At 43.2% G+C, this 26,951-nt stretch overlaps 1 protein-coding gene across 1 annotated transcript in view; it reads right to left on the bottom strand.

The window, feature by feature from the left end:
• Positions 1-26,951, bottom strand: part of POU2F1 (POU class 2 homeobox 1) — a 105,644-nt gene that overhangs the window by 43,234 nt on the left and 35,459 nt on the right. Inside the window, exon 3 of the mRNA XM_089691943.1 lies at positions 19,926-20,045. Coding sequence (XP_089548069.1) covers positions 19,926-20,045 — 120 coding nt within the window. The remainder of the gene's footprint in view (positions 1-19,925; positions 20,046-26,951) is intronic.

Raw genomic sequence — 26,951 nt, forward strand, 5'->3', positions numbered from 1 at the left:
CCTCATCATATCACGACTCGACTACTGCAACTCCCTTCCTCACTGGCCTGCCTCGCCACAGGCTATCCCCGCTTCAGTCGATCCTGAATACGGCTGCCAGACTCATTCACCTTTCCAACCGCTCCGTTTCCGCCACCCCCCTCTGCCAATCCCTCCACTGGCTTCCGATTGCACAACGGATCAAATTCAAAATCCTAACACTGACGTACAAAGCTGTCCACCATACTGCCCCGAACTACATCACCGACCTAATATCCAAGTACCACCCAACACGCACACTCCGCTCCTCACAAGACCTCCTTCTCTCTAGTTCCCTGGTCTCCTCCTCCCATGCCCGCCTCCAGGACTTCTCCAGGGTGTCACCCATCCTCTGGAACTCCCTGCCCCAACCCATCAGATTATCACCTACTCTCCTCTCCTTTAGGCGCACCCTGAAAACCCATCTCCACAGGGAAGCCTACCCCACCCCCTGCTAACTTGCCGACCTCCTCCACTCTTCCTACCACTCCATCCCCCACAGCTATCTCCTCCTGTACCACTATCCCCTCCCTCCTAGATTGTAAGCTCCAAAGAGCAGGGCCCTCGATCCCCTCATGTTTTGCATTGTATTGGTATTGTTCTGTCACATGTTCTGTCCCCCTTTGTAATGTACAGCGCTGAGCGAACTATTGGCGCTTTATAAATACTGTATAATAATAATAATAATAATAATTTTCTCCCAGTAGTTATTCAGCTCCCCTTGCCCAGCCTGCCAGCATTCTGATGTTTAATGTAAAAACAGAGCAGGGGCACAGGAACAGGAAACAGAACAGAGTGCTGAGACCAGACCTAAAAAACGTCATTGCTTCTGTTGTAATATTTGAGTATTAATTAATGCACAGAGTCTGTAGCTACAGAGGTCATGAGGGCAGCCACAGGTTTGCTTCAAACCCTGGATGCCCAATCTCAGGCCCAAGGACTACATGTGGCCCTTTGTACTTATTGTACGACCTTAGGGCCCCAGCAACCAATAATCAGTGTTTTGTTTTGTTTTTTTTACTATCTAGCTGCCCATGAAGTCCAATGATGGAAAACATTAAAGTGGTTGTAAAAGCTGAAGGTTTTTTACCACTCTTGTTCAGGCCTGCAGCTCAAATTTTAGCCACTTCAGCAGGAATTGGACAAAATTTAAGCCATCAATGGGGACCTTTAGGCTAACTCTAATACGAGGGATGTTAATTTGGGCTATCCATAGTGCTTGTGGTATGAGAACCAAAAGATGGAGCTAGAAGACTGGATTTAAAAAATAATAATTACGACCTCACTCTCAAGATTCTCTCAGTTAGAGGGACACGTTGTTCCTCATTCAGAAACAAACCCCTGTGTTCCTGATGTGACCCTCTTCTTAGTGTGATGTAAGGCTTGTTATAAAGAAGAGAAAAAAAAGAAAAATAGAAAAATAGAAAGAAAAAAAAAAAAAAAAGGTACTATTCAACTACCATAAGTGTTAAATTGGTTTGTTTTTTTGCCTTCATGTATTCTATGCATGGAGGTAAACAAACCTTCTGTGTGCTACTCATCCCCCCAGCCCAACCCCCCAATGCTCACCCCCTCAGTCCCTTCTCAATCCAGCGATATAAGAGCTTCGGCTGTCTGGGGACTCCCTCTTCTCATTGGCTCCCACTGCTCTCAATCACACTCAGTGGGCCAATAAGGAGAAAGCAGGAGGGCGGGGCAGAGCTATGGCTCTAGGTGTCTTAAGGATGCATAGAGCCAGGCTCGGGAGTGAGCTTGCACCAGTGCCCCCATATCAAGCGACTGGCTATTGGGGGCATAAGTCAAGGGGGAGGGGCCAGGAGCACCGATGGGATACCCGAAAAGAATGGGATCTGGGATGTTCTGTACAAGGCCACTGTACAGAGCAGGTAAGTATGATATTTTTCTTTTTTTTTAAAAGCCAAAGCTTTAAACACCAAATTTAAATTACACGTAGCTTTTAAATGATTGCATTTGTTACATATATAGGAAAAGAAGAGACAATAAAAATGCATTTATTGGTTTAACCAATCAGTTTGTGTGTACTTTACTATTTAACTATGGGCAGCACAGTGGCTAAATGGTTAGCACTTCCGCCCGGCAGTACGAGGGTTGTTGGTTCGAATCCCAGCCACGGCACCACCTGCCTGGAGTTTACATGTTCTCCCTGTGCCTGCGTGGGTTTCCTCCAGGTACCCCTGTTTCCTCCCACACTCCAAAGACATGCTGGTAGATGAATTGGCTCCTGTCTAAATTGTCCCTAGTATGTGTATGTATGAATGTGAGTTAGGGACCTTAGACTGTACACCCCTTGAGGGTTAGGGACTGATGTGAATGTACAATATATATGTAAAGCGCTGCGTAAATTGACGGCGCTATATAGGTACCTTAAAGGGGTCTTTATTCCCATCTCAGAGGGTTGGAAGGGATCTTTCCCACTCCATCCATTTCAACCTGTGTGGCTGTGTGTGCATTTCTGTCCCTACCACTTCTCGTATCCCTGTAAATTGTGTTCATTAATATGCCCATCTAAAAGTTTTTTTTTTTAATTTTCGACACTTCCTACAGACACTATCAATTGTGATTCCACATCCTTACTTCTCTAACAGTAAAGAAAAATCTTTACGCAGTTTTAGGTTAAACCACTTCTCCTCCAACTTCATCGAGTAGCCATGTGTCTCCTTGAGTGAACTGAGACTGAACAGTTTCCTCGCTATGCTGGAAATATTTTTAATTTGAAAACTGCTACTTTCATATAGTATATATATAGTTTCATATAGCAATATGTCATATCGTTAATTTATATTTACAAATCATCCCGTCATTAGTAGTTATTTACAAAAGATGTCAAATAAGCTTTCCAAAATTTTTCTTCACAACTATCCGCCATGTAACTTGGCGTTTTTACAGCCCTTGCTCTTGTTTGCATTTCCTATCAGTTGGTATAAGCCATAACCTCTTAAACAAATGACTTTCTTACTTACAATAAGGTGAAAGAAAGCGACCTAGAAATTATACACAGCGCCTCACCACATAAATGGGCGTTTTTACAGCCCCTGTTTCGGGCCAAGGCTGCTGCGTATTCTCACAGATGCTTTGTTCTTGACATATAAACCACTAATCTACCTAGGTCAAGGCAGAGCATGTAAGCCTTTAGACATCTGCAGCCCTATTTCAAAAACAGAGTACAAAATCCAGGGGAGTGGAAGGATAGATGGCCAAGCAGAGCAAAGAAAGCAAAGCAAAGCAAGCACCACAAGGGGCAGCGTTGGTACCTTTAAAGGAGGCTGGAAGTGGAAACCCCTCCATAAATGGGCACTCCTTTCCGGCCCAACCACCATTGAGGTATTTTTATGTCGCTATCATGTCTTCTCCAGGAAGAACAAGCTTAACCACTTCCAGTCCGGACACTTTTACCCCCTTCCTGACCAGGGCAATTTTCAGCTTTCAGCGCTATCACACTTTGAATGACAATTGCGCGGTCATGCAATACTGTACCCATATTAATTTTTTACCATTTTTTTGAGACAGATAAAGCTTTATTTTGGTGGTATTTATTCACCGCTGGGATTTTTATTTTTTTTACTATGTAAATGAAAAAGTCAAAAAAAAATTTTTAAAAGTGTTTTTTTTTAAATAAAATTTTGCAAATAAATAATATTTCATCATAAATCTTGGCCAAAATTTATTCCGTTATTTTTTTAGTAAAAAAAAAAAATCCAAATTAGTTTATAACCAAAAATTATAATTTTTAAACATTTTTTTTTACATTTTTATTTTATTTTTTGCAATCTTGCTTACTATTTTGCATGTGATCACTGATTGGCCAATCAGTGATCACATGATCGGGACTTCGTACAGAGGTCCCGTCCGACGATCGGTGTTTCACTGTGTCCGGAGGACACAACGGACACCGGATCGCGGTGAAAAGGCGGTGCCGTTTAGGAACGGCAACCCGCCCCTGGACTGCCACCGCCCTGCCGTTTATAAACAGCAGGCGGACGGCAAGAGGTTAAGGTTTGTAGTCATTCATCACAATGGAGGACCTCCAGCCTTCTTATTAGCTTTGTTGCCCTTCTCTGGACTCTCTTCAGTTCCAGCACCGGACAGCACACTCAAGATGTGGTAGAATTATAGTTATATCTCTCAAACAAGAAATACAGCCAAAGCTCTTTTGGTTGTGCTTCTCCTGTGGATCCCAGGAGTGCAGCTCATTCTGCACTCCTGTGACTTGTTTTCAGCTGCCAGCAGGCTGAAGCCCAGCTAATGTCACTAAGACAGTCCAGGCTGGGTAAAGATCCCGACCTTTAAGTCGGGATCCACCCCAGAGTCTGGAGCAACACCTGGTTCAGCCAAGGGGGGGGGGGGTTGCAGAGCAGACAGCAGTAACTGGCGATCACCGCTCTCTGCCCACAGCAGTAGTGAGAGCTCAGCGATCATGTGAGTTCTCACACTTAGAGTTGGCAGGGGACAGATAAAGCATCAGACCGATACTGCATCCACCTAGGCAAGTATGATATTGACAAACAAAGCCATCCCATACTTCTCACTTAACCTCCCTAACGGTATTCCCGAGTGTAGCTCGGGGTAAAGTTTCAGTGCCAAAAGCGGTAACCCCGAGCTACACTCGGGCTTACCATGCGGCGCTGCATAGGGAGTCCCTGCAGCACTTACCTTGTCCTGCGCTCCCGCGATGTGTCCCCTGCAGCATCCCCGGCCATCTCCTCCGGTCGATGCCGGCATCCGGCTTCTGTGTTCCGGTCCCTGTGACGTCGTGGCGTATGGGCGGCGCCGCCGCCGGCGGGAAATTTGAAAATTTAAAAAAATGTCATTTTTTTCAAAACACATTTTTCATAGTAAAACATTGCTGTTTCAACCCATTTCACATATATTCTGTCCCTACTGCTTTGTCCGGCGCCCTGCCTGCATTTTGTCTGTTCTTTCTGCCTGGAAACTGAGAAATGTCCATGGCGTCCAAAAAGTGTCCCTTTAGGTCAAAAGCGGTTTTAGACCGGCTAGAGAACAGCGATAGTAAATCAGAACCACTTGCAGAATTGAGTGATAATGATTCGTGGGGGAAATTCGTCAGACACTGAAAACGATTTTGCGACTTTGCTCAGCGATGTGCGAACTTGGCGCTATATTTCAAATTTCAGTGTTTTCGGTTTGATTATATTATTGAATTAAATTTATTATTATTATATTATTATTTTTTATGATTATTACATTATAATTTATGATTTTGTGTTTCAAGTTTTATCATACCCGGGATGTTCACTAGACTTGTTCGGACAGATTTCAGTGAGTTATTCCTAAAAATTACAGCCTGCAATAAAAAAAACTACATATTTCCATGCAAAATAATGTACCGCTTTCAGCACCAAAAATCTGAAATAATCATACCGCCAGGGAGGTTAAGTAAAATACCCTTTTTTATGCATGCGAATATTCTGCTGGCCTTGCATGCTATTTCTGAGCCTGTGGTCTACTAGGACCCCCGGATCTTTTTCCATCCTCTATTCCCCCAGGAGGTTCTCCCTCTAGCATGTAACCTGCATTCATATTTTTTGCCCCCAAGTGCATTACTTCACATTTTCCTACGTTGAACCTCATTTGCCATGTAGTTGCCAACGCCTCTATTTTATTGAGGTCCTCTTGTAAGGTTGCTATATCCAGATGTGAGGTTATTACCCTGCTTAGCTTTATAACATCAGCAAACACTATTGAACTATTTATCCCAATTTCTATATCATTTGTGAACAAAATACACAGAATTGGTCCCAGAACAGAGCCCTGGGGTACCCCACTTATCGGGCAGTCGATTGTGGGGGGGTTTCGAATGGTGAAATGGTTACAGCCTGTCTGTATCCCTGACAATTGCTCTCTATTTTACAAAATGGTCTCCCCTCTAGAGCTCTCCTTTATGCCTTTGGTAATGTATTCCGCTATCACAAGCTCAGCCTCCTGAATGGAATTGCAGGACTGTAGAGCAGCAGCATAGGGATTATAACCTCTTTAGATGCAAACAGATTTCGCACCCAGTCTTTATTCTCGCTGAGAAATAAGAAAACAGCAGGTTGTGTTAGAAGCGGGCTCCGTGAATCATTCAAACTCCTTTTCAGTGTGTTCTTGAGAGGAGAGGGCGACATTGAGGAGTGTGGGGAATATGTATAATTTTTCATAACATAGGAAAATGTCAGTGTGAAGAAAATAGCATGCTCCAGCCTTTAGATTGTTACCTTCAGCCAGTGCTGGGGATTTACACTGTATAAGACGGAGGGGAACGGCGCTGAAATTATATATCTTGTGTTCAGGCTTTTAGCGTGACTTAAGCAGCTACGCTCGCTTAAATCAATCCTAAAGTGCACCTGTCATCCATTAACTGTAGAGGTAAGCCAGTCTTGTGAGCTGAACCTCATATCCTGATTCTATCTTACATCTCACAGGGACTCCACGGGTGAGATTCCTCCAACTCAACAAAAAAATGTATCAGTGTTGACTACTTGCTGCATCACCAAGCTTTCCTTCACGGCATTCTCCATGTTCCAGAATTCGGGTTGGGCTCACACCTTTGTCTACACATTTAGGGTATGGGTGAATGTTGGAAAAATGTGCATAGATGTGGATGAGGCCTAAAACACACCTGTCAGAATTTACAAAGATTTTGGGGTCACCTGACTACTGAAAGATCTTTTTAGAAGGATGCATGTTGAAATGTTTGTGCACGTGCAGGAAGGATGGGGGAGCTAGGGACAAGCATCCTTGTGGCTAGCCTATCTTGGACAAATGCAACAGCAATTACATGGGCAAAACCCAACCCCCCTCCCTTCCATAACCAGCCGGATCAAAGTCTGCAGGCACCTTGATGCCATAGGTTAGACTTACTTATAACCAACAAGATCACTTTTGGAGACACAGATGCAAAGGAATGTCATTTACATAAGGCCAGGTCACGGTCTTCTATACGGTATAATGCCAATACATAAAAGAGGACTAGCATGAAAGAATAAATCCCTCCACCTCTCTCACACTCTGCTCTATTTATTTATTTCAGGTACTTATATAGCGCCGTCAATTTATGCAGCGCTTTACATATATATTGTACATTCACATCAGTCCCTAACCCTCAAGGGGCGTACAATCTAAGGTCCCTAACTCACATTCATACAGACACATACTAGGGACATTTAGACTGGAGCCAATTCACCTACCAGCTCTCTTCCTCAATGATGCCCCCTGCTGCTCTATGCAGCTCTGTGCAAGGAGATCGCTGACGGCTCCTGTCGTATAATAATGTCTGTGTTCCTGTGATTTATCCAGGTTGCCAGAAATGCAACTTCGGTGTAACTCTGATGAACGCAACTGAAACTCGAAATACTACCTGAAAGGGCCATACCTAGGTGACTATAACAACCAATCAGATTCCTTCACATTTTCTAATCTGCATCCTGAGAAGCTGGTATTTGATTGGCTTATGGGTGTCACAGGAGGTTTATACAGAAGGCCTGCAATTAGCAGTAGCTGGCAAAATGAATAACAGTGCCCAGGGAGGGAAGCAGTCACCCAACACACCCAGGAATGTGTGATGCTAGCGGATTGATGTTGCTGCTCACTCTGCAGGTACATTTAGCTAATCTTCTTTTACAGGGTAGTTGTGGAATAATCTTTGAAGACTACACCCTGTTCCAAATGATTATGCAAATTATATTATGCAAATTCACAAAGATGAAATATTTTGTTTTTCAGTTTAACTCATGGATGGCATTGTGTGTCAGGGCTCTTTTGATCACTGAAAACAATCTCGGACACCTGTGATAATTAGATTGGCCGGTGAGCCCAATTTAAGGAAAAACTACTAAAGGAGGGTGTTCCACATTATTAAGCAGAGCACCGTTTTCATGCAATATGGGGAAGAAAAAGGATCTCTCTGCTCCGAAAAGAGTGAAATAGTTCAATGCCTTGGATGAGATATAAAAACATTAGATATTTCACGAAAACTTAAGAATGATCATCGCACTATGAAGAGATTTGTGGCTGATTCAGAGCACAGACGGGTTGGTGCAGATAAAGGCACATTGAAGAAGATTTCTGCCAGATCCATGCATCGGATCAAGAGAGCAGCTGCTAAAATCCCATTACATAGCAGCAAACAGATATTTGAAGCTGCTGGTGCCTCTGGAGTCCCACGGACATCAAGGTGTAGAGTCCTCCAGAGTCTTGCAACTGTGCATAAACCTTCTATTCAGCCACCAATAACCAATGCTCACAAGCAGAAATGGCTGAACTGGGCAGAAAAATACATGAAGACTAATTTTCAAACAGTCCTGTTCACTGATGAGTGCCGTGCAACCCTGGATGGTCCCGATGGATAGAGTAGAGTAGTGTATGGTTGGTGGACGGCCACCCTGTTCCAACAAGGCTGAGACGTCAGCAAGGCAGTGGTGGAGTCATGTTTTGGGCCGGAATCATGTGAACAGAGCTGGTCGGCCCCTTTAGGGTCCTCAAAGGTGTAAAGATGACCTCTGCAAAGTATGTGGAGATTATGGCTGACAACTTTTTTCCCTGGTACAGAAGGAAGAACTATGCTTTCCGTAATAAAATCACCTTCGTGCATAACAATGCACCATCTCATGCTGCAAAGAATACCTCTGCATCAATGGCTGCTATGGGGATAAACGGAGAGAAAGTCATTGTGTGGCCTCCATCCTCCCCTGACCTCAATCCTATTGAGAACATTTGGAGCATCCTCAAGCAAAAGATCTATGAGGATGGGAGGCAGTTTAGAACCAAACAGCACCTCTGGGAGGCTATTCTGACATCTTGCAAACAAATTCAAGCAGAAACTGTCCAAAAACTCACAAGTTCCATGGATGCAAGACTTGTGACGCTGCTATCAAATAAGGAGTCCTATGTTACAATGTAACGTGACCTGTTAAAATGTTAAACGTTTGATTGAAATGGCTTTTGATTTCAGTAAATATGCTGCAAACACAACAAATGACAATTTTCAGTTCTTTACAACCTATATGTTTTCAAACTTACTGTGCGGAATAATTTGGAACAGTGCATTGGAAGTTTTATGTTTAACAAAAATCCTGTTATTAGGAGGTTTGTTCAATAAAATGTGAATTGTACTCTTAATAGTTGATAACATGAGAATTATGCTGACTGTTATTTAGGGTGCGACTTGTGTCAAATCACATGACAAGTCACACTGGTGTGAACCGGCGCTTAGAGAGAAGGACTGTTGAAGCAATTCTCATTGACAACATTCGCTGACTGTAGCAGTTTTGGGAAACCATTACATTGATGCGTTTAGTTACGCTTTAAAGCAGAACTAAAGACAATGATTTAACATTTTTCCAAAACGGCTACAGTCAAGGTATGTGGTGAATGATAATTGTCACCAGTGCTTGTGCTCTCAACTGAACTGTCAAGTCATCAAATGACTGGTGTCATGACTGCTCACATGAGCAACATCGAAGTTGCAGATTAACCCCTTCCTGCTGAGCGTACGCAAACACTTGGCCCCACTGGACTGGGCTTTTTTCCTGGGTCCACATATTTGCGTACCTGTCTTTGTACTGGGAGAGCGCTGCACTGCACACTCCCACAACAAAGACCGGGGTCTCACCGAAAGCCACGGGTCCCATACTAACAATCAGGACCCGGAACTCCCAATTTCGGGTCACCTGATTGCTGTTATAGCCTCTGTTGGTTATCAAAGTGATCAGTCACCGTGAAGCCAACCCCTGTGTTTTATCTCTCTGAATGAAGGAGAGATACACTGAATATCTCTCTCTTCTTCCAAAGAGAAAAAAAAAAAAAAAAAGTGGATAATAATAATATTAAATATATATATAATAAAATACACAGATCAAGGGTTTATCTAGATCAATGCCAGGGTTAGTGTTTGGGTCAAGGTCAGGGTCAGTATGTTTTGAGCAGGATTTTTTTCTTTTTAATTTTTTAAAATTAGCGTCAGTGAGTGTGTTTTAGGTAGATAAAAAAAGCAAAAAGCACACTATTGTTTCTGGGCTGTACTATGGGTACCAACAACTAAAATACACATGTGGTATCACTGCCATCTTCAGTAGCAGGACCATTTATTTTGGGTTGTTCTTTGGTGGTAGGTAATGGTACTAGCAAGAAATATACAGCTAAATTTAAACAAAATGTTTTTTTCTACTATTTTGGGCCAGTTTTCCTTTGGTAAAAATAATAATTTAAAAGAAAAAAAAATAAGGAGATACCCTTTATCATTTACCATCAAATGAAAGCTCAATTTGTCCTGAAAAAGCAAGCTATAATTCACCTGGATGCACAAAGTAGGTATGATGATATTTACAGTTTTACCAACACGTTTAACCACTTCCCGACCGGCCGTTGTATATAAACGGCCGGACGGTGGCAGTGCAGGGTCAGGTGGCCGTTTATAAATGGCCTCTCCGCACCCTGCTTGTGCGCGCTCCCTGGGAGCACGCAGCACCGCGATCCGGTGCCCGCTGTGTCCTCCGGACACAGTGAAACACTGATCGTCGGACGGGACCTCTGTACGAGGTCCCGATCATGTGATCACACGCAACGTAGTAAGCAAGATGTCACTTGTGACATCATTGCTTACTACGTGTGAAATCTGTGAATGATCACAGAGGTCACATGGTACAAGGCTATTCACAACAGCCTTGTGCCATGTGACAAGCTGTGACCAATCACAGCTCACTCAGTATTTCTCAATGAGTGCAAGAATGCAGACAGAGAGAAAGAGAAATGATTGCTTTTACATCCTATATGGGTGTAAAAGCAATCAGTGTAAAAAAAAAAAATCTTCATCACCCCCCACAAGTAGTACAGTGTCACCATGGTGACACTGTACTGCTAGGGTGACAGTATGTAAAAAGCAAAAAAAAAGAAAAAATATTAAAATAAAAAAAAAATGTAAAATAAAATGTTTAAAAATTATAGTTTTTGGTTATAAACTAATTTGGATTTTTTTTTTTTACTAAAAAGATAACGGAATAAATTTTGGCCAAGATTTATGATGAAATATTTGCAAAATTAAAAAAAAACCAAAAAAAAAAAAACCCACTTTTTTTCAAAATTTTAGGACTTTTTCCTTTACATAGCAAAAAAAATAAAAATCCCAGCGGTGAATAAATACCATCAAAACAAAGCTTTATCTGTCTCAAAAAAATGCTAAAAAATTAATTTGGGTACAGTGTTGCATGACCGCGCAATTGTCATTCAAAGTGATAGCGCTGAAAGCTGAAAATTGCCCTGGTCGGGAAGGGGGTAAAAGTGTCTGGTCTGGAAGTGGTTAAGTTGCAAAATTTTATTAGGCATTCACATTTATTTTACTCTTAGACGCAAAGGGGTTAACCAGAAGCTAAGATGGCAGCTTCCTTGGCTGTAATGCAGGATATTGCTCCATCCCTGTCATTGGCTACCCCCATGCACCGTCTCCCAGCTTTGGGGCTTCTGTAACAATATCAAACAACAAAGCCATGTAGTTTACATTCCTTTTAAAGGATTAAAATTGAATCCCCCTTCCTAAATTGACACAGCTCCATAACTACATAGACATTGACTGCTAGATTATATTCCAAATAAATTATGCCCTTTTATCTATTGATCCTGTCAGTTTGTGGCTATTTATTGAGCTTCTGGGAGAGGGCTGTCAACAATGCAAAACTGCAGCTAAAATTCCAGAAGCGTTGTAACCCATTACTACAGCACACTTAGATCTTGTTCCTAAGAAGTAGATATGAGGTTAGCCTGAAAGAAGCGCTGGCACTGCTGGGTCTGGAAGAGATAGGGATGCATCGGTGAAAAAGACGTTGTATTATGCAAGAAAGGGGCAAGAGTGGTCTTGTGACCGCTTAAGGGGAAAATTACACCTTTTTTGGATCCTCTGAGAACAATACATTGACATAACTTTTAAATACAGCCTTTACATCAGTGGTGCTCAACTTTCTTGACATTGGGAGCCTCAATGCTGCCCCTGACATAATCAAAAGGGCCACACATAAAATATAGTGAATATTTATTATTACAGACAGCAGATACACAACAGCATATACTCAAAGGCCACAGACATGACAAGAGATGGTCAGAGACGGCAGACGTGATACAAGAGATGGTCAAAGACGGCAGACGTGATACAAGAGATGGTCAGAGACGGCAGACGTGACACAAGCGATGGTCAGAGACTGCAGACATGACACAAGAGATGGTCAGAGACGGCAGACATGATACAAGAAATGGCAAGAGATGCCAGACATGATACAAGAAATGGCAAGAGATGCCAGACATGACACAGGAGATGGTCAGAGACGGCAGACATGATACAAGAGATGGTCAGAGACGGCAGACATGATACAAGAGATGATCAGAGACGGCAGACATGATACAAGAGATGATCAGAGACGGCAGACATGATACAAGAGATGATCAGAGACGGCAGACATGATACAAGAGATGGTCAGAGACGGCAGACATGATACAAGAGATGGTCAGACGGCAGACATGATACAAGAGATGGTCAGAGACGGCAGACATGATACAAGAAATGGTCAGAGACGGCAGACATGATACAAGAAATGGTCAGAGATGGCAGACATGATACAAGAGATGGTCAGAGACGGCAGACATGATACAAGAAATGGTCAGAGATGGCAGACATGATACAAGAAATGGTCAGAGACGGCAGGACATGATACAAGAGATGGTCAGAGACGGCAGACATGATACAAGAAATGGTCAGAGACGGCAGACATGATACAAGAAATGGTCAGAGACGGCAGACATGATACAAGAAATGGTCAGAGATGGCAGACATGATACAAGAGATGGTCAGAGATGGCAGACATGATACAAGAGATGGTCAGAGACGGCAGACATGATACAAGAGATGGTCAAAGACGGCAGACATGATACAAGAGATGGCAGACATGATACAAGAGATGGTCAGAGATGGCAGACATGATACAGGAGATGGTCAGAGATGGCAGACATGATACAGGAGATGGTCAGAGACGGCAGGCATGATACAAGAGATGGTCAGAGATGGCAGACATGATAAAGGAGTTGGTCAGAGATGGCAGACATGATACAAGAGTTGGTCAGAGATGGCAGACATGATACAAGAGATGGTCAGAGATGGCAGACATGATACAGGAGATGGTCAGAGACGGCAGGCATGATACAAGAGATGGTCAGAGATGGCAGACATGATACAAGAGATGGTCAGAGATGGCAGACATGATAAAGGAGTTGGTCAGAGATGGCAGACATGATACAAGAGTTGGTCAGAGACGGCAGACATGATACAAGAGATGATGAGAGACTGAACATGCTGTAGAAGTTGTTGGAGACTTGCTTCAGGAGACGGTCATACACGAGAGACATATTAAATAAGGCTGCTAGAAATCACCACTATAAACCAAGGTAATAGGAAAACACAGATTAGTCTCTGTGATCAGTGGCTCTGAGGGCTGCACAGAGTGCTCTTTGTGCAGGGGCTCTGTATTTGCGCACTCAGGAGCTGGGAGACTTTGTAAAGTCAGGTGATTGACAAGATGTCAACTGTGACAAGTGACCTCTAAAAGCTTGCAAAGAAATACTGCAGCATCAAGGTTTCTATCCAGACAGGTTTTCTTTAAACCAAACCAAGGGACTGTAGAAGCTCTAATTTTCACCCGAGCATCTCTATATACAGAGCTTTCAGCAATACCAGTGGCTCTTTCCCAATTTTACATTCGGTGGCTCTATAGGACCACAAGCCTTATAAATCCTCCAAAGAATGTGACAAACACTTCCAACACAACTACTCACACAAATCCATCCGTCTGCTTCAACAGATCTTTTAAAGACCTTTTTAAACCATGTATATGAACTACTTCTCTGGATGAGACAAACAATTCCATTCACAAATGCTACTTTCCGCAGTAGCAGATTGTAAACCAACGCATTTCACACATTTGGCACTGTCTGCTCAGCAGATGATAGAAACGTCTGGGAGAATTAATTATTTCAAGCAACAATCTGGGGGGACGGAAGAACTTTCTGCCGTACAAAAAGGGGAAAAAATGGAAACTGAACTGCAAACTATTTTTCTAAGCAGTGGAGTACAAAAAAGGAGAAGGAGAAAGAAGAGAGGGAGAAGGAGAAAGGAGGGAGAAGGAGAGAGGGAGAAGGAGAAAGGAGGGAGAAGGAGAGAGGGAGAGGGGAGAAGGAGAGAGGGAGAGGGGAGAAGGAGAGAGGGAGAGGGGAGAAGGAGAGAGGGGGGGGGAGAAGGAGAGAGAGGGGGAGAAGGAGAGAGAGGGGGAGAGAAGGAGAGGGGGGGAGAGAAGGAGAGGGGGGGAGAGAAGGAGAGGGGGGGAGAGAAGGAGAGGGGGGGAGAGAAGGAGAGAGGGGGAGAGAAGGAGAGAGGGGGAGAGAAGGAGAGAGGGGGAGAGAAGGAGAGAGGGGGAGAAGGAGAGAAGGAGAGAGAGAGGGAGAAGGAGAGAGAGAGGGAGAAGGAGAGAGAGAGGGAGAGGGAGAAGGAGAGGGAGAGGGAGAGGGAGAGGGAGAGGGAGAAGGAGAGGGAGAGGGAGAGGGAGAAGGAGAGGGAGAGGGAGAAGGAGAGGGAGAGGGAGAAGGAGAGGGAGAGAGAGAGGGAGAGGGAGAAGGAGAGAGGGAGGGAGAAGGAGAGAGGGAGGGAGAAGGAGAGAGGGAGGGAGAAGGAGAGAGGGAGGGAGAAGGAGAGAGGGAGGGAGAAGGAGAGAGGGAGGGAGAAGGAGAGAGAGAGGGAGAAGGAGAGAGAGAGGGAGAAGGAGAGAGAGAGGGAGAGAGGGAGAGAGAGAAGGAGAGAGGGAGAGAGGGAGAAGGAGAGAGGGAGAGAGGGAGAAGGAGAAAGGAGGGAGAAGGAGAAAGGAGGGAGAAGGAGAGAGGGAGAGGGAGAGGAGGAGAGAGGGAGAGGGGAAGGAGAGAGGGGGAGAAGGAGAGAGGGAGAGGGGGAGAAGGAGAGAGGGAGAGAGGGGGAGGGGGAGAAGGAGAGAGGGAGAGAGGGGGAGGGGGAGAAGGAGAGAGGGAGAGAGGGGGAGGGGGAGAAGGAGAGAGGGAGAGAGGGGGAGGGGGAGAAGGAGAGAGAGAGAGAGAGGGGGAGGGGGAGAAGGAGAGAGGGAGAGGGGGAGAAGGAGAGAGGGGGAGAAGGAGAGAGGGGGAGAAGGAGAGAGGGGGAGAAGGAGAGAGGGGGAGAAGGAGAGGGGGGGAGAAGGAGAGATGGGGAGAAGGAGAAGGAGAGAGAGAGAGAGAGAGGGAGAACAGAGAGAGGGAGAACAGAGAGAGAGAGAACAGAGAGAGAGAGGAGAGAGAGGAGAGAGAGAGGAGAGAGAGAGAGAGAGAGAGAGAGAGAGAGGGGGAGAGAGGAGAGGGAGAGAGGAGAGGGAGAGAGGAGAGAGAGAGAGAGAGAGAGAGAGAGAGAGAGAGAGAGAGAGAGAGAGAGAGGGGGGGGGGGGGGAGATGGAAAGAAAAAAAGAAAAAAAAGCAAGAAAAAAAGAAAAAGAAAAGAAAGAGAAAGAATAATGAGCATATTTAAGGAAATATACACACACACACACACACACACACACTGATAAAGTAGGCCCATATCGTAAACTTAATCACCAAAATCTCATACTAGCTTTCACATGTTCATTTCCTTTTACATTTTAACATTTTGAATCTGCAGCTTTCAAACAATTGCTGTAACAGGGGGACAACATTCTATCTCAGTCTCCCAATTGTCCTCTTGTACTGTCATCTTGTCACACAGTCAATGAAGAAAACTTTAAATCTTAAAGCGGAACTAAAATCCTCCTCCTCTTTACAGCCATGGAAGCTGCCATCTTTAGCCTCCATCTGATCTACAGCTGCCATGGTGCTGTACATGTGATCAGTTACGACTCCAGCCATTTGGTGGCTTGACAGTTTAATTGATAGCCAACATAAGAACACTAGTTATGGGTACGTTCAGACATGCACTGACATTTTTGAGAACATGGATGTCTATTAACATGCCCATTACCTAAAGATGCATTATTGATGTGTTTTGCACACGTTTTTGATCTGTTTGTGTTGTGTTAAACGATTTTCAGATGCCTCCTCTGTGTTGGTTTTCTATGGATTCTTGTATTATCATCTGGGCTAGTAATGCTTTCTAATCACATCTTAAACATGCTATAAACACCATAGAGGCCTTTGTAACACATTTACATTGACATGAATGGAGGCATAAAGACAGCTGAGCACTAAAAGTGACGCAATGCAAAGGGAAGCAGATATGACAATGTGAACACTCCGTTGCAATTCACATAACTGACGCAGAACATTGACAAGCCTTCAAAAATGCAGGTGAAATACTTCCTTTTGATGCTAGTGTAAACGTAGCAAGTCTTGAATGTAATGGGTTTTGGAAACCGTTAAATCTGTTCTGTAGGTTTAGTTCTGCTTCAAATCTATTAAAGCAAAATTCTTCCTGCGCTTGTGTTTCCCTCTCCCCTGCAAGGGTTAAAGTGGTTCTAAAGGCAGAAGATTTTTTTACCCTAATGCACTCTATGTATTAAGGTAAAAGAAACCGTCTGCAAACAGCTCTACAACCCCCCCCCCCCCCCAAATACTGAATCCAATCTCAGTCCAGCTCTTTCGACTCTCTCTCCTCACTGCCTTAGATACAGCAATGGGTGTCATTGGCTCCTGCTGCCATCATTCACAGCCAGTGAAGAGGGAGTGGGGGGCGGTGGAGCCGCGCTTTGTGTGTTCCTCACTGCTATAAGCAATCACAATGTAGTACAATAGTCACTATGGTGACACTGAACTACTCTGATGAAAGTACAGCAGATAAAAGAAGTATTGAATACATCGTCATTTTTCTCAGTAAATATATTTCCATAGATGCGATTGACATGAAATTTTCACCATGTCGGCAACAACCCATGCAATCCATACATACAAAGATACCAAAACAAATACGTTCAGAAATTAAGTGTAATAAAATGGAATGACACAGGGAAAAAGTATTGAACACATGAAGAAAGGGAGGTGCAAAAAGGCTTGGAAAGCCAAGACACCAGCTGAAATCAGTCAGTAATTAGAAAGCAATCCTGCCCCTAGTCAGTGCAAATTAATATCAGCTGATTCAGTCCCAACTGATGGCCTATAAAAAGGTGTCTCATCACCAAGGTGTCACACAAGAAACATTTCATGATGGGTAAAAGCAAAGAGCTCTCAAGACCTTTGCAACCTTATTGCTGCAAATCATACTGATGGCACTGGTTACAGAACGATTTCTAAACTTCTGAATTATTCAGGGAGCCATAATCCGAAAGTGGAAAGAACATAATTTTACCATATACCAGCCACAACCAGGTGATCCTCACAAGATTTCTGACAGAGGAGTGCAAATAATTATCAGATGAGTTGTCCAAGAGCCAACTTGTGGAGAGCTTCAGGAAGACCTGGAATTAGCAGGTACAATTGTTTGAAAGAAAACAATAAGTAATGCACTCAACCGCCATGGCCTGTATGCACGCTCACCATGGCCTGTGTGCACGCTCACCACGGCCTGTGTGCACGCTCACCACGGCCTGTGTGCACGCTCACCACGGCCTGTGTGCACGCTCACCACGGCCTGTGTGCACGCTCACCACGGCCTGTATGCACGCTCACCATGGCCTGTATGCGCGCTCACCATGGCCTGTGTGCACGCTCACCACGGCCTGTGTGCACGCTCACCACGGCCTGTGTGCACGCTCACCACGGCCTGTATGCACGCTCACCACGGCCTGTGTGCACGCTCACCACGGCCTGTGTGCACGCTCACCACGGCCTGTGTGCACGCTCACCACGGCCTGTGTGCACGCTCACCATGGCCTGTATGCACGCTCACCACGCAAGACTCCATCGCTGAAGAGAAAGCATTTTGAAGCTCGTTTAAAGTTTGCCGCACAACATTTAGACAAGCCTGTGAAATACTGGGGGAATATAGTCTGGTTAGATGAGACCAAAACTGAACTCTTTGGATGCCATAACACACACCATGTTTGGAGGTCACATGGCACTGCACATCCCCCCAAAAACACCGTACCACTAGTGAAGCATGGAGGTGGAAACAGCATGGTGTGGGACTGTTTTTCAGCCTACAGTACAGGCAAACTTCATATCAGACATTCTTGATAAATATCTGCTGCCATCTACTAGGATGATGATGAAACGAGGGTGGACACTTCAGCAAGACAATGACCCCAAACACAAAGCCAAGGATACTCTCAACTGGTTTCAAAGAAAATAAAGCTGCTAGAAAGGCCCAGCCAATCACCCGACTTGAATCCAATAGAAAATCTATGGAAAGATCTAAAGATCAGAGTTCATAGAAGAGGCCCACGGAACCTGCAAGATTTGAGGACTGTGTGGACGAATGGGCCAAATTCACACCTGAGCAATGCATGCTGCTAGTTTCTCCATACAGAAGGCGCCTTGAAGCTGCCATTACCAACAAAGGATTTTGTATGAAGTAATAAATAAAATTAATTTAGTTAGCATGTTTTTTCATTGTCTCATTCCGTTTTACTACACATAACTTCATTTCTGAAGAAAAAAAAAAAAAAAAGTTAAAAAAGAAAAAATTAGCTAAAAAAAAAAGTTTAAAAAATTTAACAAAAAATATATTTTAAAAAAGGTTTTTTTTTTTGTACCCATCTCATAGTTTGTACACTCTCTAACTTTCACACAGGCTACATAATATACACTGTTTTGGGTTATTTTTTACCAAAGAAATGTAGCAGAATACATTTTGGCTTAAATTTATGAAGAAAGATTATTTGATTGCAAAATTTAACAGAAATTAAGAAAAACTTTTTTTTTTCAAAATTTTCAGTATTTTTTTTTATATATAGCAAAAAAATGGAAATCCCAGTGGTGATTAAATATAAAGCTCTATTTGTGTGAAACAAATTATTCAAATTTAATATGGGTACAGTGCTGCATGACCCCACAATTGCCAGTTAAAGTAGCACAGTGATTAATGAAATAAGTGGACGCAGCCTCGACCAGCCCAATAGAAGTAACAATGTTGGGTTCAGCTGCAGCTCCAGCAACGCCCCTGTGACATGCTTCGCTCCATCCACAGGGCCTTAGTCACAAGGCTGGAGCAGCAGCGGAGGTCAACACCATTACTTCTATTGGGCTGGTTGAGGCGACGTCCACTTCTTTCAATCATCATTGCCTCTGAATCATTGTAGGGACTCCTGCTCCTGTCTTCTGTGTACCTGAGGGGTTACTCTACATTGCCTGACGTTGAGTGGCACTACAAGTTTGACAAGTTAAAATAGCACAGTGCTGAATAGCAAACAATGGCCTGGTCATGAGGAATCAAGTGGTTAAGGATGAGCACAATACAAAACTTGATTCAACGTTTATTTTTCATAGCAGGAGGTCAAAAGCCAATGCATTTCAGGGATTTACAATTTCCCTTTATCATTCTGCTAGCGAAAATTAAACTTTTTACTCTTGCTGCTTTTCACTTTACACTGGATCTATTATGCAAATTGTGTCCAGTATTATTTTGAATTACTGCCAGCACTGCAGCCCTGATGATCCCCTGAAAACGGGTTGACTTTTGACTTCTTGTCATGACAAAAAACATTTTTTAGGCATTTTTGACATGTGAGTCTATGAAGGATAGGTTACACTTGACCAATCAAGAGATGACAATGGTAGAGCATAGTTTTCCTCTTTTGAAATAAGCTCATAGCAACACAAAGTATTTCAGCTCTGTTCATGGTCATGCAGGTAAATGGAAGCATGGGGAACCAATCACAGAGACTTATGTGGCACAATGTTCGCAAACTGGGCTCACTTCAAAACAGACCGATAGTGCATTCCAGCGCGCTTACCCCAGTGATCTGTCCTCCGGCAACCATGAGCTGTGTCTGGGGTATGGCCGCCTGTAGTGAGGGTTGCAGGGAAGGCTGGACTGGCTGCGGAGGCTCCCCAGGTTCTTCTTTAAATTTAGTCTACAATAGAGAATCCTTACAATTACTACAGAATACACTAAATTCTATTTATTAACACACAAACCGCATTTTCGTCCAATCTGCTCAATGTACGGTAAATATAGCAATTACGAGTAAGTGTATTCCGCCACTTTACGATCAACACACTAGAAGGTGATACTGCGATTTAGGCTCTGCAGCTTCCTGTTCCACCTCCCTATCTTCAGCCTCATTACTGGTCTGTGAAATTCACCGTAAATCCTTTTATTGGGGTCCACTGAGGGACACAAAGTCTTTCACCTTCGGGTTATACTGCCACCTAGAGGAAGATTGGACACAGTAGAACCCAAAGCTGAAAGACTTCCTGTGCCCATCAATGGATGAAAAAGAAACACACACACACACACACACGTTTGGAAGCTCAGAGCCTCCTAATGGGAACTATACTAACACAGGGAGAACACTCCAGGCAGATAGTCACCCTGGTGGGATATGAACCCAGAAGATCCCAGGTGGGAGTGCCAATGCCTTCGCCATTTCAGCACAGACTTTTGTGATAACGGTTGGATTTATCATGTTGCCAACACTTGTCTCTTAGAGCAGGCCTTGCATTGGTTCTTCGATGTTCTTCTAGGTTCTCAGCTGAGCTATACAAGATCAGCTGCAAATACTGTTTTCAGTAAAGATAAATTCCTTTTTTTTTTTTTTTTTTTAAACCAAAGCCTATACTGAGAGAAATATATAAATTGTCACTACTGAACTCCTGAAAATGCTAGATGCCTGGCTGTCACGCTTTAGCCCCGTTGCTGCATACTTGTGCTGCTTCATTGATTTGGAAAATAACAGACAGCCAGGCAATTAATTTCTGAAGTGATTAAATTGTTCATGTGGAGCAAAGCAACAGGTTTACTCTAATACTGTCCCCTGCAGCTGCTTACACTTGTCTTCCTTTTTCTCCTCCACTGCTATGTTCTCCTGGGGAAGAAGGCGAACATACCAGGAAAGGAGGTAAGAACACTAAAAACCCAAAATGTATAAGGACACCCCCAAAAAATTACTGAGTTCAGGAAAACTATTTACTGTCCCAGCAGGACTGTGCCCCTGTGTACAAAGCCAGCTTCATATAGACATGGATGGTATGGTGGGTTTGGTGTGGAGAAACTCAAGGGACCTTTCAGATTAATTGGATAACGAGCCAGGTCTTCTCATCCAAAATCAGTACATGACATCACAAATGTTCCTTTGGCTGAATGGACTCAAATTCCCCCAGACACACTCCAAAATCTTGTGGCAAGTCTTCCCAGAATAGTGGGGACATTTAGAGCCAAAAAGTTGGACACCTCCGTATTAATAGCCATTGTTTTGGATTGTGACGTTCAACGTGCTCATAGAGGTGAGATAGTCAGGCGTCCGCATTAGACTAACGCCGCATGGACTGGTTTTAAAGAGTTAGTTGACCATTACTAAAAGCTGCCGATGTAGGCAATGGGCACCTGTAGATAAAAACAAAGAAGGAGATGTATTCAAGCTGGTTCACTCAGAATCTCGTGCACCTATGCACGGGAGCCAATCAGCTTTTAAGCTTTTTAAATTAGGCTTTAGCAATAAAACCTATAAGCCGATTGGTCTCCATGCAGAAGGGCACACGATTCTGAATGAACCAGCTTTAGTAAATAAACCCCAAACTGTGCAGCCTTGACTAAAATTGGATAATGCCCTTGTTATATGTGTAGGCCATGAGCATACCTCCTAAAGCCTGGCCAAAAAACTCCCAGAGATGACATCATCCTTTCTTGCCTTCTTGCTAGGATATTGCTAAGACACTGCCAGCCATTAGGGCTCACTCCCACCATCACAGAAGTGAGCTCTCAAACCCTTGCACATGTGTGGCCCACTATCTCCTCTGTCGTAGCATCTATGAGCTCAGAGCTACTGCAACACTGGAGAGAGAGCTCATGTGAGGGGATTCAGTTGAATGCGAGTGTCACTTTAATACCATCTCCTTAAGCCCAGCAAAGGCAACCCTACTGGGGTTGGAGAGCCTTTCCACACAAAATTGCATATGCCATTTTAACGCAAAGACTTAGTGTTTAGATTATGTTCAGGACCCGATCCTTGCAAAAGACAGTCTGTGACCTTCCCTAGTGGACAATAAAAGGCTTTCAAAGGGTTCAATTTCTCAGCACCACACAAAGATTTTTCAACTTTTTGAACAATTTCCAAGGTGTTGTTGGTTGCTCCCTGTTCTATGAATGGGCAACTCTTTCGTGTACCTATGACACATACCTATCCTCCAAGTTCAGGCTGTAACTGCAAAGTCAGCAATGCAATAAGGCATTGGCAGACGCCTCGCCATCCATCATTCCTGAAGGGACCTCTGTGCATCTACGACTTCTCCCAAGTATTTACATTATCCACTGGAATAAATCATAATTACATAACATTTCCATTTACAGATTAGCACTTGTCCATTAACTGAATGAAGCAGGTTGAGACCGTTATCATGACATGCCCCAGTGGCATTATATATCTGTATCAGACAGCTGTATAAGTAACCATCTGCTACAAGGAAAGGCCACTTGATACTAATAGAGTGTTACAATGTGATTACAAGGAACAAACTGACTTTCAACAGTTCAGCGCAAATATCCTGAGTCTATGGAATAAAATAAAAAATAAAGGAGGAACAGAACTTTGGAAGCTATTCCCAAAAAAAAAAAAAAAAAAAAAAGGGACAGAGGGCAAAGGACTTGTCACCAGTATTGTTTGTGGTCTCCCTGCAGCTGATTACAGATATACCATATTCTCAGTTGCAATGTAACCACCTGCCACCATCTTGGTAGAGGCAGGGTTATGCTTCCTCATTTCAGAGCCTCCAAAAAAAAAAAAAAAATAACAGTGAGCAGCCCTCTTCTCACTCCAAATCTCCATATGGTCACCCCATTTTAGCTCTGACACGGGGATCAATACCTTTGTTACTAAACAAAGCCATCCCTAAAACTGATCCAAATTTGGCAACAAAGTTATGTTATCATGATGGCAGCACAGACACGTGATTTTGTTTACCGATATACGTTATCGTTAAAGTTCCTTTGTTCTCCATTGTCTAGTGTCAGGCTTCAAACATTGAGGAGCACATTTTTCAGCACAAAATCAGATCCAGGATAGTTGAAGAGAGACTCAGTAACAGCCAGGACCTTTTTAAAGCTCAGTGCATCTGTAGCACCCTCCTGCTAGACTGTTAGATTTTTGTTAAGGCAAATTTAGTCACTTGGCTTTCCTATAATCAGCAGAGCAGAATTGCTTGCTTCATTTCTGACTGGTTCCCCCCCACACGTTTTCTGGAGCTTTCCAGAACATAATAGGTGGAAGAGCCATATAGGCAGCCTGAATACAGGCCCAGCCAATCCCTGGAGAGTTGTGTACAGATGACGGCTGAGAAGTGTATAAATAGTCTGGGTTCTTGTCCAGAGGTTCCCAGCCAGAGAGGGCTGCCTGCCTTCCTGGCTGTCCTGCTGAAGGTCCATCTTGCTCATCAGGATCCCAGCCATGCTGAGAGCGTCTGCTCAGCCGCAAACCCTTTCAGGGTCTAAAGAGGGGTGCCACTGAAGAGCCGCTTTAGGAGTTTACAGGGGAGGTCTGTCTGCTGGAATCAGAGAGTTACATTCCAAGCTGGAGGGACACAGTAAGTACTGACCCAAAGGGGGAAGAATGTCAGTGATTGCTGCCTTTACCACCCCAAAGTACAAGGCTTGCCAAGGCTGGGTCATTGCTACTGGTGCCCAGAGCTATCACAAGGAAGAGTATCCTCACTGTTCCTATTAGTAATGTCGAGTATCCCACAGCTCTCTGAACCCTATCCAAGCTATTGCTGCAATAAACTTTAAAAAGGAAAACCTTGGTTTCTGGAGTCAAAGTGTGAAGCTGTTTGCCTGGCTGCTGCACTAGTGGGAACAGAACCTGGGACTTTAAATCAGTGGCTCTAGAAGAGGGTAGTGCTACACACCTTTAATATATCCAGATTTTTCACCAAAATCCGCCAAATTTCACTGATCCCTATTGCGGAGTTAAAATCTAAAGTCTCACACCTTTGAAACTCTTTATAGGCTCCTACCTCCACATAGGTCACGGTTGTTGACTTTTTGCTTAGAAATGCTTCTAAATTCTCTTTCCTCTATATGAAAATATTCTTCACACCCTCCGACCCCAGTGCTCAGTCTTGAAATAATGACTTGTGCCCACACCCATTAAACAGGCTTGTGATGCTGAGGAGAAGGGGACGTCTGACTAAGTATGTAAGATTATAGAGTGCAATGGACAGGGTGGTCAAATTCTGGTATCTTCTGAACTGTGCGCAACCCTCAACAGAAAAATGAAGATAAGGAACTTTGGTCCCTTCGTGAAAATTTAAACTCAGCAGCTACAAATACTGCCGCTGCTGGCGTTTAATAAAAACCACTTACCAATCCAGGAGTCCAGTGCTGTCGTAACCTGGGCTAGTTCTTGGATGTGGGAGCTGGCTGTGGCTTCCTGCTGTTGCAGTCAGTTCCCCACTGTGCATGCGCGTGATTGTGCTGCGCTTTCACACTGGTGCTGCAGCTATCAGGTACATGTGACGAGTCCCAGGAAGGTTGAGGTCGGAAAGGGGGCTGGGCCCAGCTTCCGTAATTCTTGTCTAGACAAGAATTGCAGAAGTGTGAGTGGCTACCTGTCAGAAAAAAGGTATTCTTCCCAGACAAAAAAAAAAAAACAAAAAACACCAACATCAATATTGTTAAAGTAAGGGGGGAAAGGAGGAGAATGAGCGGAACTTTAACTTTTAAGTGAACTCCCACTTGAAGTTAAAGCAAAGATAAAGTTGTACGTAAAATATATCAGAGGGGATACAGGCTTATTAACGCAAATGGGTTTATAAATATTCAATTATGCTATGCTGGCGAGTAGGACACACAGAACCCTAAAATTTCTAAACATACTTGCCAGTAAGAAGGCAGTACCACAATTAATTCAAACCACAATTATTACTTCAAAAAAAGTTTTCTTTGGAATCACTGGCACACAAGGTGGAGATTTACTAAAACTGTAGAGTGTAAAATCTGGTGAAGCTCTGCATAGAAACCAATCAGCTTCCAGGTTTTATTGTCAAAGTTTAATTGAACAAGCTGAAATTACAGTCCGATTGGCTACCATGCACAGCTGCACCAGATTCTGAGTGTACCAATTTTAGTAAATCTTTCCCATTTCTCAGGCGGAAGCTTAAGATACAAACGTTTCATTAAGCACAGCGCAGACTGGTATCTTCTTCTGGTCCTATACCGTAACCAGCAGGGCATGCGGGGACCGGCAGTGCCTTTGGATTGAGTGACACTTAGGCAGGCCATAGACGGGGAGAAAACCGGCCCTTTTTTTTTTAGAAAAGCGAAAAATCGGTCGTTCAATCAGCCATCTATTCGGATACCATTGGTAAAAAAAAAGTCGGCTGATTTTCGTCCCGTCTACGATCGGCAATTATATAGAATATGAAGAAGAAATAGAATATGCAGAAGACAAAGTTGCAACATTGTATCTATTTGTATCCATTTCGGATACAGATGTTTCTATTCGGATACAAATAGATACAATGTTGCTATACTTTTAAATGTCAAATATAATATCTTCTTATTCATATTCTATTTCTTCTTTTTCTTCATCTTCTTCATATTCTATTTCTTCTTCTTCATATTCTATTTCTTCTTCTTCATATTCTATTTCTTCTTCTATATATTTTATTTCTTCCTTTTCTTCATCTTCTTCATATTCTATTTCTCCTTTTCTTCATATTCTATTTCTTCTTCTTCATATTCTATTTCTTCTTCATATTCTATTTCTTCTTCTATATATTTTATTTCTTCTTTTTATTCATATTCTATTTCTTCTTTTTCTTCATCTTCTTCATATTCTATTTCTCCTTTTCTTCATCTTCTTCATATTCTATTTCTTCTTCTTCATATTCTATTTCTTCTTTTTATTCATATTCTATTTCTTCTTTTTATTCATCTTCTTCATATTCTATTTCTTTTTTTTCTTCTTCTTATTCATATTCTATTTCTTCTCATTCATATTCTATTTTTTTCCTTTTTTCATGTCCCTGCTCATGCGCATTTTTTAAAATTGGAAAAAGATCGGCAGATTTGTCCATCATTGCCGCGAAAATCGTCAGAACGACAAATTTGGCCGATTATTTTCCAGCAGGACTGATAATCCAAAGGGGCAAAAACCACTAAAAACGGCCGACCGATTACCGCACTAACAATCCGAAAATCGGCCAATTTTTTTTTCGCCCGATTTTCGGCTGTTTTTCATCCCATCTATGGCCCGCATTAGAACAGTCTTTTTTTATACAGTATGGCTTGGAGGCTGGGATAACAACAGTCATCTTGAGATCAGGGGCCGCTAACTAGCGTGTAATTCCGCCTAATAGAGACGTTTCAGCCACCACAAAGAATATGCATCAAAATATGTGATAAAATGGATTTGCTGGCCAAGATAAAAGCATTAACCCTCATGAATGAAATCCCTCCTGGGAGCTCTCTGCCTGCAAACTCCCCATTTATCTGTCATTATATGAATGATTAGAACTTCATTCGCTATACATGTTCAGCAACATCACTGCTCTGTACAATGACTGCACATATAATCTGTGCGAGCGCTCGAACCGAGCCAGACAAGCACAATGCATATAAAATGCAAAACAATCTTGTAAACACACATTGAGCCTGTCATGGGAGCCGGGTAGACACTGCATTTCACTCCAGTATACCAAAATTAAAAACCTTGAGATACATACAGAAAGTGGAGTAGCTTCGTTTTTCAGCCTGAAGTTTCTGTACTTCATCATCCCTCACCTCTCCCTTCTGTTAATAATCTGCTGATCCTGAGGTTGATGTT

This window comes from Staurois parvus, unplaced genomic scaffold (assembly GCF_062004578.1).
Source record: "Staurois parvus isolate SC_StPar_1 unplaced genomic scaffold, SC_StPar_1.0 ptg000574l, whole genome shotgun sequence".
NCBI classification, from domain to species: domain Eukaryota; kingdom Metazoa; phylum Chordata; class Amphibia; order Anura; family Ranidae; genus Staurois; species Staurois parvus.